Below are 16,761 nucleotides of genomic sequence, written 5' to 3'. Positions count from 1 at the left end.
GTAATTTGCAGGTTAGTGCATGTAAACAGGCAAAATACCACATAGCTCTCTAAAGCATTTCTGTGGTAGCCTGCATGTTAAGGGCTTACCACCCTTTAATAAAAGGGGGTCCTAAGAGAACATTGTGTGTTCTGCTTTATTATGAAAGATTAATTTTTATATTTTTCTTCTCTGTTTCAGGGCCTGACTATGTTAAACAAAAGTTTCAGGATGTTTTAGAAGTCAGAGAGACCCTTGAGGAGAAGGTTCCAGAAAAAGCACCACCACCACCAAAAGAATCTCCTCATTTTTATAGAAAAGGTACTACACCCCCACACACCCCTGAGGAAAAACGGAACCATACTATTTCCTCCTCCTCTCCTACTCCCGTGAAAACACAGAATTCTGTAATAGGAGCAACAGTACTCAATACGGAAAGGAGCTTGGGTGAAAACCTTACACCAACTGTGAACAAGCCTCTGCCTCAGAAAATAACCATGAGAGAGGAGGCAACTGTGAAACCTCAGCCAAAGTCATTAGCTAGCAACAATCCCAGCAGCCCTGGAAATGGAGAGCTGCATACCCAGTACCATGGTTACCATGTAAAAGCAAATTCAGGTGTACCTCATAAGGGGCTATATGATGATGAACCTGAAGACTCAAACCCAGCATCTTCTACACTTACATGGATGCCACCAGCTCAAAAGCAAAGTCCTAGAAAATCTCCGAAGAAAATAGATGCCAAAGAAATCAAACCTGAACCAAAAGTAAAGAAACCAGAACTTGCTACGCCAAAGAAACAAATTAATAATGATTCACAGTTTTCTGTGGAACATGAAGAAGTTAATTCGGTAGGTGCTATACCTTATCTTGTACATTTCTATTCCACCTTTTCCCAGAAAATTATGAAGTGGATTGCATAAAAGGAACGAGTCACTGGGGAAAAATCACAATTAAACATAGAATAAACAATCAAATAATCACTGAGGTAAATTTAGGTAAGAATAAGTATTGGATAAAACAGTGGGGAAAGAAGAAAAAGAAAACATGAATCAAATGTTCATAAAATAAAAAAAATCTTAAGCTTGTTACAAAAAGACACATAGAGGGGCCCTTTTACTAAGACACGTAGGCGCCTACACATGCCCAACGCCCGTCAATTTGAAACTACCACGTGGCCCGAGTGGTAATTTCATTTTTTACTTGCCTCCACTACACGCGCCGGAAGATAATTTTTATTTTCCGGTACACAGCGCTAACCGGGCGGTAAAAGGCATTGTACACACGTACACCATTACCACCTTGTTAATGCATGAGATGTTACCACTAAGTGAATGGGTGGCGATAAGGTATCATAAATGGATGCGCACCAATTTTCATTTTGCCGCACGTCCATTTTCGGTCAAAAAAAAAAGCCATGTTTCAGCGCAATTTAGTAAAAGAACCCCAGAGACTGTTAGGGGAGCTCTTAGGTAAGCTGGGAATTGGAGTGGAAGGTAATTGAAATTTGCTTCTTTGAAAGTTTGATACCGCTTTTAAACTACAGGCAGTTAAAGAATCTGAAGACTGAAAATCCTTAAATAGAAAATATTATGGCTAAGTATTGACAGAATTATTTTTAATTTAAAATTTGAGTTGAGAAAAATTGGTTACATCTGAACACTTGAGTGTGAAATTTGCATGATTTATTGAGTATAATTGCCTTGGGTTTCAAGACTGACAAGGAAGATTCTATATGAAAGATTGAAATTTGTTACAGTCCTTTAGTGTACGAAAACAACTGTCTAGTGTAGGAAAGATATTAGGGATTGTAAATTAGCCTTTTATTTTATTAGATTAGTACACAGTACAAGAATAATCTGTTTTTAAGGAACACAAAGTGAGAGACATCTACACAGAATAGGAAGACTGATTCTTTTATTAATTTGATTAAAGTCAGGTTAGTAGATACAAGCGTTTTATGTTAAACTGTACCTACTGTACATCACCTTGAGTGACTCTCTTCATGAAGGATGTTAATAGATCCCAATAAATAAATAACTGCTGTAGTCCAGAACCTGAAGACAAATAACAACCCCATCACAAGCAAGAGGAAGAAATCCACAAGACAGATAAATGAGATATACAAATGCCCTGACACAGACTTTAAAAGTAAAGAAAGAGAGAAAGAAAAATAGAATACAAATACCTGAAAGTAGAATTTGAAGTCCTTAGGATCATATCAAATAAAAAAAAATAAAGGAAAAAGGCAGTGCTTGTGGAAAAGGAGGACTATTGGAAAATTATTTAATATGAAAGTATAATAGAAATCTTACTTACCTGGTAAAACTGTAAAGGGGTTGGATGTCAAATCTGAGACTAAGCATTCTGTACACCTAGAGCCATCTAGCAATTTTCCTATTTGCTGGTACAGTAAAAATTAGTTTTCTCTTCCCCCCCCCCCCCCCAAATAGATACATAGGCAATAGACAATTTTAACAGGAAAAATTTCAAACAGTCCTTATTACGGCATAGCATGATACTTAAATGCCAATACAATAAAACATCTTAATAGATAGCATAGGGTGTAAGCAGAGGTGAAACATGTAAATAGATAGAAAATAAAGGGCACTAAATTAAAGAACTCTGTATGTCATCTTCATTTACTGTAAAATTAATATTTGTTTATTATTGTTGGGTTTGATCAGTTGTAATATCTTACTGATTCTTCAGAATTCTAATATCCTAAATTTAATTTCTTTCCCTCCAGTTTTCTTTAAGAAATTTGGATAAAGTTAGTCTATTTGTTCAACTTTGATTTCCAAACACATTTGCCTGAGGTAATCGGCCATCGGTTAACTTACAAGACAGATCTCTGACTCAGTCAATATAAGGTGGTTAAAAAAAATACTGCACACATCTGAGATAAGATTTTGTAGCTTGAGACCAAAGTTGGTCTCAATGCTAAGTGATATATGGCATAAAACCAGCACAGCACATTGCCCTAACACCATGTCTACAGTAAAGGATGACAGCTGCATTTTGTTGCGGGCATGTTTTGCAGCAGCAAGGTCAGGGAACTTTGTGAAGATAGCTGATGCAAAGTATAGGCATATCATGGAGGAAGATCAATTCCAATCTACCATAGACCTGAAACAGAAGAAAAGGTTGAACTTGCAGCAGGACGATAATCCTAAACACACAGCAAAAGCAACAGAGTCAGTCAGCAAGAAAAAGTGTATGTCCTAGAGTGACTGAGGCCTAAATCTAGTAGAAAATCTCTGGCAAGACTTGAAGAATACATTTGGTATGGTTGTTCATGATGTTTATTAGAACATACAATGGAGATTGGGATTGGTGGATCAGCTTTAAAATGGTTTATATCATTTTTGAAAGGGAGGAACCAACAAGTTGTTCTAGCAAAAGACATTTTATGATGGTTTTGTATAGATCAAGACAGACCAAAATGGTCTGCTGTATTTTATTTAACTTGTATATGGTACCTTAATGGAAATTATTACATGTAGATAACATATTAGGTCCCTTTTACTAAGCTGTGTTAGACGCTAATGCATTCCTCATGCAGCAAAAATGGCATAATTCAGGAAGCACTAAAGCAGAGGGGTGGAGAATGGGCATGGGTGCATTAATCAGTTAACGCATTGACATTACCACTGCGCTAACTGGATAGTACATCCATAATGTGGGAGCCCTTAGGACCTCTTAAATAAGAGGCGATGACTGCTCCCCCAGTAATTTTTCTTTTTAATGGCCATGCACTAGTGCTAGCAGCACATGGAAATATATTCAAGAAATAGAAAAAAGCCCATTTTGATGGCCAAACTAGAAATGGGCTTGGTACATGGGAAAGGCCCACATAAAGACATGCTAAGAGCCTTATTCTACAAAGTGTATGCTCCTAAATTTACACTCCTAAATTTATGAGCATAATTACGACTATAATCTGTGCTCCTACATACATTTAGGAGCATAAATTACACTCCTAAATTTATGAGCATAAATTTTGGAGCCTATTCTTTGTAGAATGAGCCTATTTCTTGGCATATCTTACTAAAAGGGCTGTACTGTTAATTGCTAGCTTCTCAGTGCTTAGTAGTTCACAAGATTCTAATGCTGTAAGCATTGGAGCCGACTCTGTGGGTGCTTGAGCACCCCCAATATTAAGAAAATTCATTGGTTGTGTCCAGGGAGGGGTTATTTCCATTGGACTTAGCACCCCCAATAATTTTGAAAAGTTGGCTCCTATGGCTGTAAGCACTTCAAAGAGATATTAAATTGGTTTATGAATAATGGGTTATCAATTATTACTTTTTTAAACCTGAAGCATTTGTTATGTATTCTGAAAGAAATTATTTACCTCCAGAGTGTATTTATATCCAAACTAAAATGCAATACATAGGAATGATGAATTCTCATTTAACATTTCATCCACATGTCTCTACAGTGGTACAAGCTATATATTTTAAACTCTGCTACTTTTTGGTTTTTACTTTAGTTACTTTAGGGCCCAATTAATAAGCTGTGGTAAAAAGTGGCCTTGGCGCTCCCTTATGCGGCTCTTTCCTGCGCACTAAGGCCATTTTTACAGCAGCTGTAAACCTCCCCCCCACCCCTTAATTTTCTATTTTTTTCCATTAATGGTCATACACTAATGTTAAAAAAAGAAGAGAAACCCCCTACAAATCAAGGCACAGAGCAAAAATGAAAGTAAGGGAGGAACAATACAATTCCAACTCAAGGGTAAAAAGCAATTTTTATCAGTCAGACTTGCGGCCATTTCTAAAAATTACTTTGGGAGCACTTACTGCTCCCTATTTTGTAAGCAGTAAGGGCTTCTGAATTATCCATGCACTCGCCAGTTAACACGCAATAACGTAGATGAGCTAACTGGTTAGCATTGGAATGCCCCTCCTCAGAAAATACAAAAAATATATAAAAGCACGTGGTTAGTGCACATATGGCAAAACTAATGCAGAATGCTTTAACACATCCTGCATTAGGCCATTTTTTCTGCATTAAGTGAGCATTAGTGCCTAGTGCAGCTTAGTAAAAGTGCCCCTTATTATGTTATACTTTTTACTACTGCCACATCTTATATGTTGGGTTACGTGATTTGATTAGCAAGCCTCTGTAGCTCGCTCAGATTGTAGCCATATGTCTAATAAGTGGAATTAGGCATGCCACTGTTTGTGTCCTTTGCTAAAGAAGAGCAACCTTGACCAGACAAACTTGAACAGCCCATTTCTAGGGAAAGAACAGTCTGTGTTCAACTCAGTGACTGGCTAGAAGAGAGAAACTGACTAGATCCATGGATTCAGACCCAAACAGTTTTTGTATCCCTACTACATTACTACATTACTAAATTACAAGAGGACCTTTCGAGACTGGGAGACTGGGCAGCTAAATGGCAGATGACGTTTAATGTGAGTAAGTGCAAGGTGATGCATGTGGGAAAAAAGAACCCGAATTATAGCTACGTCATGCAAGGTTCCACATTAGGAGTTACGGAGTTACGGACCAAGAAAGGGATCTGGGTGTCGTCGTCGATAACACACTGAAACCTTCTGCTCAGTGTGCTGCTGCGGCTAGGAAAGCGAATAGAATGTTGGGTATTATTAGGAAAGGTATGGAAAACAGGTGTGAGGATGTTATAATGCCGTTGTATCGCTCCATGGTCGCCACATCTCAAGAAAGATATAGTAGAATTGGAAAAGGTGCAGTGAAGGGCGACTAAAATGATAGCGGGGATGGGACGACTTCCCTATGAAGAAAGACTAAGGAGGCTAGGGCTATTCAGCTTGGAGAAGAGACGGCTGAGGGGAGACATGATAGAGGTATATAAAATAATGAGTGGAGTGGAACAGGTGGATGTGAAGCGTCTGTTCACGCTTTCCAAAAATACTAGGACTAGGGGGCATGCGATTAAACTACAGTGTAGTAAATTTAAAACAAATCGGAGAAACATTTTCTTCACCCAACGTGTAATTAAACTCTGGAATTCATTGTCTGAAAATGTGGTGAAGGCGGTTAGCTTAGCAGAGTTTAAAAAGGGGTTGGACAGTTTCCTAAAGGACAAGTCCATAAACCGCTACTAAACGGACTTGGAAAAATCCAAAATCCCAGGAATAACATGTATAGAATGTTTGTACATTTGGGAAGCTTGCCAGGTGCCCTTGGCCTGGATTGGCCGCTGTCGTGGACAAGATGCTGGGCTCGATGGACCCTTGGTCTTTTCCCAGTATGGCATTACTTATGTACGTATGTACTTATGTACATGATCGTCACAGAAACCAAGAAGGGGAATTTGCCTCAGTGTTAGTACTGCTGTATTTTTCAGCAGTTTTTACACTGTGGATCATGATGATATGCTAGCATGACTGGCAGAAACAGGTATCAATGGAACAGTAGCTCTTTGGTTCAGATACTATCATTGCCACCATAGGCACACCTTCGGGATACCACAAGGATCAACATTGTCACCTATTCTGTTCAATATATTTTTCAAGGCACTGGCTAAGCTGATTTCAGTTGATGGACACTCAATTCTACATCTACACAGTGATGTACAGCTACTCACACCCATTGAACTTGACTTACCCACAGCCCTGAATAAAATAACTACCTGTTTATCATCAATTTAAGAATGGGCTAAAAGCAACCTTTGTCTGAACCCAAATAAAACTGAGCTTCTATGAACCCTAATGCAAGTGGGCACATACCTGACATCAAAATCTTTTGAGAAATACGAACTCCCCCTCAATTCACAAGTAAGGAACCTTGGAATACAGCTAGACTCGACACTTATGCTGATCCTCCAAATCTAAGCAACCTTCAAGAGCTGCTTCTATTATTTTTTTTTTTTATTTTTTATTTATGAGTTATTAAATTTACATTTATGCAATAATACATAGATACATACTTCACGCATTAATGTATTAACTAGATATCTCAAAAAGGCAAAAACATCCTCTTATTTAGTCCACAAATATTGACCCAAGATCTAGGAAATTACAAAAAGGTAAAGAAAAAAAAAATAGAGAGAGTAGATAGAACCTTCAGTATCACAGCCAGGATAAGCGCTAGCAATCAAGGAATTCACAGCAGTTATTCTTTAGTTGAAATAAACTCAATTAACTTCCCTGGGTCAAAAAAAATGTAATTAACAGCATTCAAAGAAATATAACATTTGCAAGGAAACTTTAATATAAAGGATCCTCCTAATCGGAGAACCCTCTCTTTTAACGTCAAAAACTGCTTTCTTCTTCTTTGAGTCTCTCTACAAAAATCTGGAAATATATGTATTTTTGATCCAAGAAAAGGAGAGTTCATGTGTCTGAAATAAAGTTTAAATATATTATCCCGATCCAGTTGTAAAGCAAATGTAACCAGCAGTGTAGTTCTTTCAGTCACTACCTCCAGAGATTGCTCTAAAAATTCTGTCAAATTAACATCAGACTGGGGCTTTATAGGCAACTTACTCAGACCAGCTCCGGAAATATATTGAGTCCTGGTAATAGGCGGTAGTCCCTCAAGGGGAATACCTAATACCTCTGAAAAATATTTTTTAAGCATATCTAAAGCCGGGGTGAGGGGGGCTTTAGGAAAATTAAGAAATCGTAGATTATTGCCTCTTATCTAATTTTCAAGATATTCTATTTTTCGCTGCTGGAAATTGCTATTTTTTATCAACATTAAAGTTGAAGAATTCACTGCTACTAAATCTTTATCAAAAGTCTCCATTTTGGTCTTCTGTTCTACAATTTCAGATTTTACTACTATTTGAGCTTGCTTTAGTTCAGTCACCTCTCCCCTCAATATACCTGAAATTTGCTGGAGGTTGGAATTCAAGCCTTGAATTGCTTCCATGTAGTAAGTCAAGTGTAACAGTCGGTGGTTTAGTCAACCCTCCAAGGTTCCACGGGGATTCGCCGGGCTTCCCTTCAGACAGCAAACCTGTCTGGGCTGCTGTTCTCATCGGCGTCGAAGAAGCAACGGGGTCTCCAGCCGCGCCTGCAGGGGACCGACTTCCAGATTCTGCTAAGCGTTCCCTCGTTGTCTTCGCCTCAACCCCCGGTCTTTGGGGGACTGTTATCTGGGGAGGGCTCAACGAAATTCCCTCAGCGCTCCGGTCTCCAAGATCTCCCGGACCACCCAAAGTGTTACCTCCGGTTCCAAGCACTCGAAGGCCTGATTCCTGCAACGTCGTCTGACGCAGCGGAAGGGGATCGACCTTGCCCGTGGAGACAGGCAAGCTAGACTTCCCTTTCCTCTTACGCATTTCGGATTTGAGGAAACTCAGTTGTGCAAATTTCGAGCAGGGTTCAGGAGCTCCCGCGGGTGCTTCTACTCACGCCGCCATCTTGGGTCCCTGCTTCTATTATTTGTGGTAACTATGCTGCCTCTCTCTGTACATTGAGAAGGCAAGTGTTGTCACAGTTGTGTATGCCATAAAAATATTAAGACTGGATTACTGTAATGCATTCTACACTGGTCTGACTACAAAGAGTTTGCTCCAGCTCTGATTGATTCAGAATGCTTCAGCAAGATCAATAGAAGGTTGTAAGTGATGTCACCACATCACAACATTTTTTATTTAAAAAAAACACTGGCTACCAGCACAATACGGGGCTAAATTTAAAACTGTCTGTTCTTCAAGGCCCTTAAAGGAAATGGCCCACAGTGGGTGTTACATAACGTGATATCCTTTGGAAAGGGTGTGGTTAGGGTTACTGCTTGGGAGGATCTTACTGACATTGGAGGTATGTAGTGGGAGATCCTGTTCAAGTACATGTCATGTGACACCCGTTAGCTGACTTTTTGAAACTTTGAAAGAAATTGAAGATAAGTGATGCAAAGGCTTTGTTCAAGAAATACAAAAGAACGCAATGAGAAGATCATGGAAAAGAATATCAGATTAAACTCAAAGAAGCGAAGAGGGAAATACGGCTAGCGAAAGTGGAAACTGAAGAAAAAATGGCTAAAGATGAAGAGAGGTGACAAGACCTTTTTCAGATATATTGGAGAAAGGAGAAAAGATAGGAATGGAATTATGAGACTGAAAGATAATGAGAATGGCTATGTGGAGAGTGATGAAGATAAAGTGAACGTGCAAAACAATTATTTCTCTTCAGTGTTCAAGGAGGAAAATCCTGGAGAAGGACTGCAGTTGGCTGCTGAGAGAACATCTGGGAATGGAGTGGATACTGCGCCATTTACAGAAGAAAGAGTTTATAAACAGCTTGAGAATCTGAAGGTGGACAAAGCTATGGGGCCGGATTGGATACATCCCAGGATACTAAGGGAGCTCAGAGAGGTCCTGGCGGGGCCTCTTAAAGATTTATTTAATAGATCTTTAGAGATGGGAGACATACTGCGAGATTGGAGACGAGCGAATGTGGTCCCTCTCTACAAAAGTGGAGACAGGGAAGAAGTGGGAAACTACAGACCGGTAAGTCTCATGTCGGCGATAGGAAAAATAATGGAGTCGCTGCTGAAAGAAAGGATAGTTAACTTTCTAGAAGCCAATGGATTACAAGACCCGAGGCAACATGGCTTTACCAAAGGAAAATCCTGCCAAATGAATCTTATTGACTTCTTTGACTGCATGACCAAAGAACTGGATGAAGGACCGTGGGCTAGATGTTATCTACTTGGATTTCAGCAAAGCCTTTGGTACAGTCCCCCACAGAAGACCCGTGAATAAGCTGAAAGGGTTGAACTTAGGACCGAAAGTGGTGAACTGGATAGGAAACTGGTTGACCGACAGGTGGAAGAGAGTGGTGGTAAATGGAATCCGCTCAGAGGAAAGGAAAGGTGAACAGTGGAGTTCCTCGGGTCGATGCTGAGGCCTATTCTGTTTAATATATTTGTGGGAGATATTGCTGAAGGGGTGGAAGGAAAGGTTTGCCTTTTTGCAGATGATACGAAAATAGCCAATAGAGTGGAAACAATGAGAAGGGATCTACGAATGTTAGAAGACTGGTCGAGGGTCTTGTAGTTAAAATTTAATTGCGTTCATTCAATATACTCCAGACTAATATTTAAATCTAGTTGATATTTATTAAACAACATATATCCACAATCCTTTGTACTAACTTCGATATTCACATCCACTCGTCAGGGTGTTCCTGTCGGGCAATTTTTGAGGCTTAGGAGGCTTTGTATGTCTCTCCAGGACTTCAAAATACAGGCGCTTGATATGATGGAAGATTCAAAAAGCGGGGGTATCCCATGCATATTATAAGAAGGGCGTATAAGCGTGTGTGCTATGCATATAGACCTTGGTTATTTTCTCCTGTTCAAACACCCACGGCCACAACGTTAGCATGTGTGTTACCATACTCTCATACTGCTCCTCAAATTGGACAAATAACACATACATATTGACACGTGTTGTCGGTACACCCAGTGTTCAGTGAACGCCCCAAGATAGCATTTTGCTGCAAATCAAATTTGGGAGAGTTGTTGAAACGGCCTGTGCATTATGGATTGCAAGGCCGTCATTCACCTTGCGGTAGGTGTGTGTACTGTAAGTATTCTATGGATACTACATGGATTGCCGTTCCCAGTTCTGGCAGACCTTTCCATCTAAAAATGAATACCAACTGTAATAGTGAAAGGATGGTGTATTGTATTGTCTGCCCTTGTTCACTTTACTATATTGGACATACTAAAAGAAAGCTTAAAAATAGACTAGCAGAACACATCAGCAACATTAGGAATAGTAAACTAGATACACCATTGGTTAACCATTGGATTGCCAAGGGACATAATATTGATGATGTAAGATGTGTTGTGCTAGTTCAGATGGAGAGCTCGGCCAGAAGTGGTAACGACAGCACACAACTATTTAACATTGAACAACGCTATATTTATCAGTGGAATACGGTCTCCCCTAGGGGTCTCAATCTTGAGGTTGAGTGGCTGTGACATGAAAATGCTGTAGAACCAGACTTATTTACTCATTGTCATGTTATTCTGATGTTCTAGTCACGGATTAATTCAAAGTTCTATCTTTGTTTGCAGCCTGTCTCCTGTAACTGTGTCCTTTATCAGGTTCAGTCCAGCAAGTACCAAACTGTTCCCTGTGCTGTCTCCTAGCCAGTGTTTCCTCTAAAGAGTGTGTGGCTGCATGCTGTAAATCTGACCATGCAGACTGCTACACCACCACAATTCAGAACCTGGCAGGGGGCTGTCCTGTAGCTGCTGACCACTGTGTATCATTTGTACCAGAACCAGAAGTATTTTCAAAACCCATGTATTGTTACTTCTGGCTGCTGATTGTCTTTTTGAGGGATATTTTCTAGTAGTCCTGAGCAGGATTTATTTGTTTTTATTATGTAGCTCAGTTCTGCTTACTCTCCACCCTAAGGATAACACCACCAGGTAATGAAGGCATGACGGCAGCCATGCTAACTGTAAGATACACAGTATGTGCCTATAGCCTTAGTCCTGATTTCTGAAACACACTGGAACACTATATAAATCTTGCAGTGCATGAGATTGGCAAACAGGAAGTGCTAGCGCATCAGTTTTAAAAATGCTGTCCATGATAGCACAGACTGTATATAATGATTTGCACCCAAGGGATGGGCTCCAGCCACTGATGGTAACTGAGTGACTGGAGGAGAGGGGGGAAGATGCTGCATATAAAGCGAAAGGCTTGGGGGACCAGTGCTAGGGAAGGAAAAAATGGAGATTTAGTGGAAGCACAAGGTAAAAATGGTAAAGGCATAGAGATGGAAGATATGGAGGACTGCAGGGAAGAAGTGACGATGGGAGACAAAAAAGAATTTGAAAGCTAGAAGAGATGGAAAATGAAATGGGAGGGGTTCAGCAATAAAGCCGAAAGATGTAAGTAAAGCCACAGAGGAATAGGAAGAGATACCAATGATTTGGGCTTTCTAACACTTGGATGTATTTCAGCTATAATGAAACAAAACAAAAACGTTCCAGGACTAAAACTAAGACGTTTTGATCTAGACCTGTTTTATAACAAGTCACAAAAAGTGGCCTAAATGACCAGATGACCACTGGAGAGGATCAGGAATGACCTCCCCTTACTCCCCCAGTGGTCACTGACTCCTTCCCACCTCCAAAAACTCTTACCCAAACCCTACTGTACCCACATATAGGTGCCCCCTTCACCCATAAGGGCTATTGTAGTGGTGTACAGTTGGAGGTAAGTGAGTTTTGGGGATTCAGCAGACAAGATAAGGGCGCAACGGTGAGATGTTTACCTGGGAGCATTTATATGAAGTCCACAGCAGTGCCTCTGGGTTTGCCCCATTGCTGTCCTGGGATGTCTGGGGGACCAGTCTAATAAGAATGCTGGCTCCTCCTACATCCCAATGGCTTGATTTTTGTGGTCTTTCACTTTGACATGGTTTTCTTTTCAAAAGTGGACCAAAAAGATAAATGCAGAGAGCACAAAAACATCTAGCAAATAGCCATTTTGGAAAAAAAAAAAAAAAAAAAAGACGTTTTTCTTTTGAAAATGGCTATATTCCCCACTTAAATTTTGGATGTTTTGAGAAAAATGTCCAAAGTTGGAATTGGATGTCATATCGAAAATGGCCCTTTGTGGCAACAGTGGTAGAAGTAAAATAGCAACCAGTTTACTGTGTGTGTTTGTTTTTATTTTGTTTTGTTTTTCTTTTTGTTTTTTACTAGTTCTGCTGAGATTTACATATCTTTAAAGAATATTCAGAAATCTCTGTTTTGAATGTTCTTCCATACCATCTCTTACGATATTGTTTGTATTGTACAGGTATTTATCATATTTCCATTTTATGATCTACAGTGCTGTTAAATGTGTATATTTTTTATACTGTTTCATGTTAATCCTATTACTAAGTTTCAATTTGCCATTTCCAAATTTGCCTCCCTCCTTGACCGTATACTGGTCACTTTATTGTGAGCAAATTGTTTTATGTTAAAACTGTACCTGCTGTATACTGCCTTGAGTGAAGTACCTTCCCTTGAAATGTGTCCCCTGGTTTTCTGAGGTCTTATCTGAGAAAAGAATAGGTTGATTAGAACATTGTTGGACATAAGATAGAGCAGGTATATAAAGAAATACCTTGCTTCTCCTACAAAAGCTAAGAGAAAGCATTCTCCTTAGACAAGCAAAAGTTACTTCCGCATGTGGTTGATGTCATTACATGACACCGATGACAGGGCTTGCTGTAGTCGGAAAAGGCAGAGATGACAGGGCTTACTCTAGTAGCGAAAGGCAGAAGCAGCTGAGAGCAGCATCGTGAGGTGAGAAGAAGTAAACCATGCCAATAAGCTTTTTCTCTGTCATCTACTTATGTAGTGTACATCGTTAGGCAGCTAAGAGATTAATTTGGAAAAATCTGAAAATCTGTTTGGATAAATGTTGTTTTGGACATAAATTAACAGCAAGACATTTTTAAGAAATAGAGTGTTTTGGAGGGGGGGGATTGTTAATTTTTCTTTCTATTATGTTTAGAGACGGCCAACAGTGTTCAGAATATCACGTTGATTTTTTAACTCTTGTTTCATCTTTTGGCCATATTCCTGATATATTTTCCCTTTTGGTACCTATTTTGTTTCCTGTGTTTTCACACTAAGAATAAGAGAGGTACCTTTTACGCTTAGGTCTATTTTACGCTTTCCTCCCTAGGTGATAACCTGTGTGAGTTTTAATCATGAAAGAGGCTAACACTTATCTCTTCTGATAACTGAAAAGAAAAGGGGACTTATTTTTACATTACATTATTTGTTCTTATATCCCACTAACACCTTTTCAGTTCTAAGCGGTTAACAAGAATCCTAGGAGATAGAGAGATCAGAATATTCCTCTGAGAATTACATTGGTTATTTGGTGACAAGCAGAAATCTAATTAAAGAACATATTTCTTTAATAAGAGGGTTTTCATTTTCTTTCGAAATGAGAGATATGATTGTGAGGAAAAGAACGTTCCTATAATGTTTTTCCAAAGTCTTGCTGCTTGCTATCCAAGTTACTCAATATATTTTTGTTAGTATTGCTTCTTTACCCAAAACCTGCATATGGATACATCATTCAGCACCTGCCCTGTTCAATCTTTGACAGCAAAGACTAGTTTTACATTTGCTATTTTAAGCAGTTAAATGGTACTTGTTTTTGATGCTCTGCCTTAAGTAGTTAATGATAATCATAGATGTCTAAAGGCCACACCTCATGTCTAAAAATAAAATGGGCAATTTTTAAAATAAATCAAGTAGTTTTACTTTACAAACCTAAATGATAGCATTGCTGCATGTCAAAACAGCAAGCCAGAACTTTACATATGTTATATCCTAATGAGTTTGAATTTCAATCTACCAGGTAAACATGTTTGCCATATGCTATGGCACTGGATTTGCTCTCACCAAATAACCACTGCTTTCCATCACACACATCTCAGTTATGATACATTAATAAAGGGCAAAGATGATACTGGCTGTCACGAATCGCCTAGCCACCTGCTTCGGGTTACCATGCGGCCACTCAGAGGGTCTATTCCCAGCACAGCTCAGGTCCGCCTGCACCTGCTCTACACTAGCACCCTCCTCCCACTGACTGGGTCACAATTGCCCCTGGGCGAGTCTCCCACTCTCAAATTATCCCCAGTGATTTCTAGATTACTGGGGCCACACTCCTAGTGGTCTCACAGTTACCAGAAAGCACTCAGACCCAACACACAAACCACTAGGATTCTTTATCAGTCCAGACAGGCAGAGACAATAAACAATTGTTTATTGTCTTAAAAATGTGTTGAACAATGAATAAAAAAATGTGCAATCAGCAAACAATAACAGGTAACTGAAATATGGATCAATTATAACACTAACTAAACATTTGTTTACTTCCTACAAAGTACCTGGGGAGATCAGGACATATAGCTGCTCACCAGTTATCACGTGCTTCAGCAAAGAGCTTTCTCTCTCTCTTCTCCTGGGCTGAAACTGAAAAAAAAAGCCAGTAAAGAGCTCCTGGGCCAATCAGTGCCCAGAACAGTCAAACTTTGGAAAAAAATGATTACATCACTACAGGCATTTTCTTTATCCGTATGCTAACTAAAAGAAAGAGTTCTCTAACAGCTTTAAGCATAATCATGCACTACCAGCTGGCCAAACTAGAGAAATACACTTCTGAATTAATTTATTCAGTTTACAGACTTAACACACTGTTCTATCACACTAGGTCAGTCATATTATTTGAGAAATGAAAAGTAGCAGGGAAAGTACAGAGCCTATCTGTGGGGATGGTGGCAGTAATACTTTGTGAGTGAGCAGGAAGACCCTGCAAGCAAATGCCTCAAATAGGCTTAATGGTTAGAGCTGGAGAGCTGCCAAGTTACCCAGTTCCAGTAAGGAAATTATGAAATAGTCCTGGATTTCTGCAACCCTATCCTGGTACAATATGGGACAAGCAGCTCTGATTTAGCTTGGTAGTATCAGGGACTACAAAGAACATACTGAATTAGCATGTAAATTCAACCATTGGATTGGCCAAAAAGTCTCTCCCCTAGAACTGGGTAACTTGTCAGCTCTGCATCATTGAGCCAAGAACCAAACATGATGTGCTCCAAGTTGCAATCTCACCTTGAGTGTTGCATTCAGTTCTGGTTGCTGTATCTCAAAAAAGATACAGTGGAATTAGAAAAGGTTCGAAGAAGTGACCAGACTGATAGAGATGGAACTCCTTTCATAATAGGAATGGCTAAAGAGGTTAGGGCTCTAATGCTTGGAAAAGGACAGCTGAGGGAGGATATGATTGAGGTTCAAAATCCTGAGTGATGTAGAATGGGTAAACGTGTATCAATTTTTCACTTTTTCAAAAAAATACAAAACCAGGGGACACTCGATGAAATTATGTGGAAATACATTAAAAACAAATAGGAGGAAATATTTTTTCACTGCAAGAATAGTTAAGCTCTGGAACTTTGTTGCTGGAGGATGTGGTAATGGTGGTTAGCATATCAGGGTTTAAAAAAGGTTTGGACAAGTTCCTGGGTGAAAAGTCCATAGTCTGTTATTGAGATAGACCGATATGCTCATATCACCGCTCTCCTCAAGTCACTTCACTGGCTTCCGATCAGGTACCACATACAGTTCAAGCTTCTCCTACTAACCTACAAATGCACTCAATCTGCAGCCCCTCATTACCTCTCTACCCTCATCTCCCCTTACGCTCCTACCCGTAACCTCTGCTCACAGGACAAATCCCTCCTCTTAGTACCCTTCTCCACCACCGCCAACTCCAGGCTCCGCCCTTTCTGCCTCGCCTCACCCTATGCTTGGAATAAACTCCCTGAGCCCATACGCCAAGCCCCCTCCCTGCCCATCTTCAAATCCTTGCTCAAAGCCCACCTCTTCAATGTCGCTTTCGGCACCTAACCATTGTACCTCTATCCAGGAAATCTAGACTGCCCCCAATTTGATTGACTGCACTTTTTGTCCGTTAGATTGTAAGCACCTTTGAGCAGGGACTGTCCTTCTTTGTTAAACTGTACAGCGCTGCGTAACCCTGGTAGCGCTTTAGAAATGTTAAATAGTAGTAGAGGGAAGCCACTCTATGCTCTGGGATTAGCAGCATGAAATGTTGCTGCTAATTAGGTTTTTGCCAGGTACTTGTGACCTGGATTGGCACTACTAGAAACAGAATACTGGGCTAGATGGAACCATTGGTCTGACCCAGTATGGCTATTCTTATGTTCATTTTTCTTCCTCCATTGCCTCTAGTACAAACCAGAGGAGCCAAGAGACAATATGTCTGAGGTATATATTTAC

At 39.8% G+C, this 16,761-nt stretch overlaps 1 protein-coding gene across 1 annotated transcript in view; it reads left to right on the top strand.

The window, feature by feature from the left end:
- The window catches only part of JPH1 (junctophilin 1), a 284,417-nt gene that overhangs the window by 255,746 nt on the left and 11,910 nt on the right, over positions 1–16,761 (top strand). The window contains exon 4 of the mRNA XM_030215656.1: positions 181–830. Coding sequence (XP_030071516.1) covers positions 181–830 — 650 coding nt within the window. The remainder of the gene's footprint in view (positions 1–180; positions 831–16,761) is intronic.

This window comes from Microcaecilia unicolor, chromosome 1 (genome assembly GCF_901765095.1).
Source record: "Microcaecilia unicolor chromosome 1, aMicUni1.1, whole genome shotgun sequence".
Lineage (NCBI taxonomy): Eukaryota > Metazoa > Chordata > Amphibia > Gymnophiona > Siphonopidae > Microcaecilia > Microcaecilia unicolor.
Note: the sequence above shows the minus strand (reverse complement) of the source record. Positions and strands in the feature narration are given on the sequence as shown.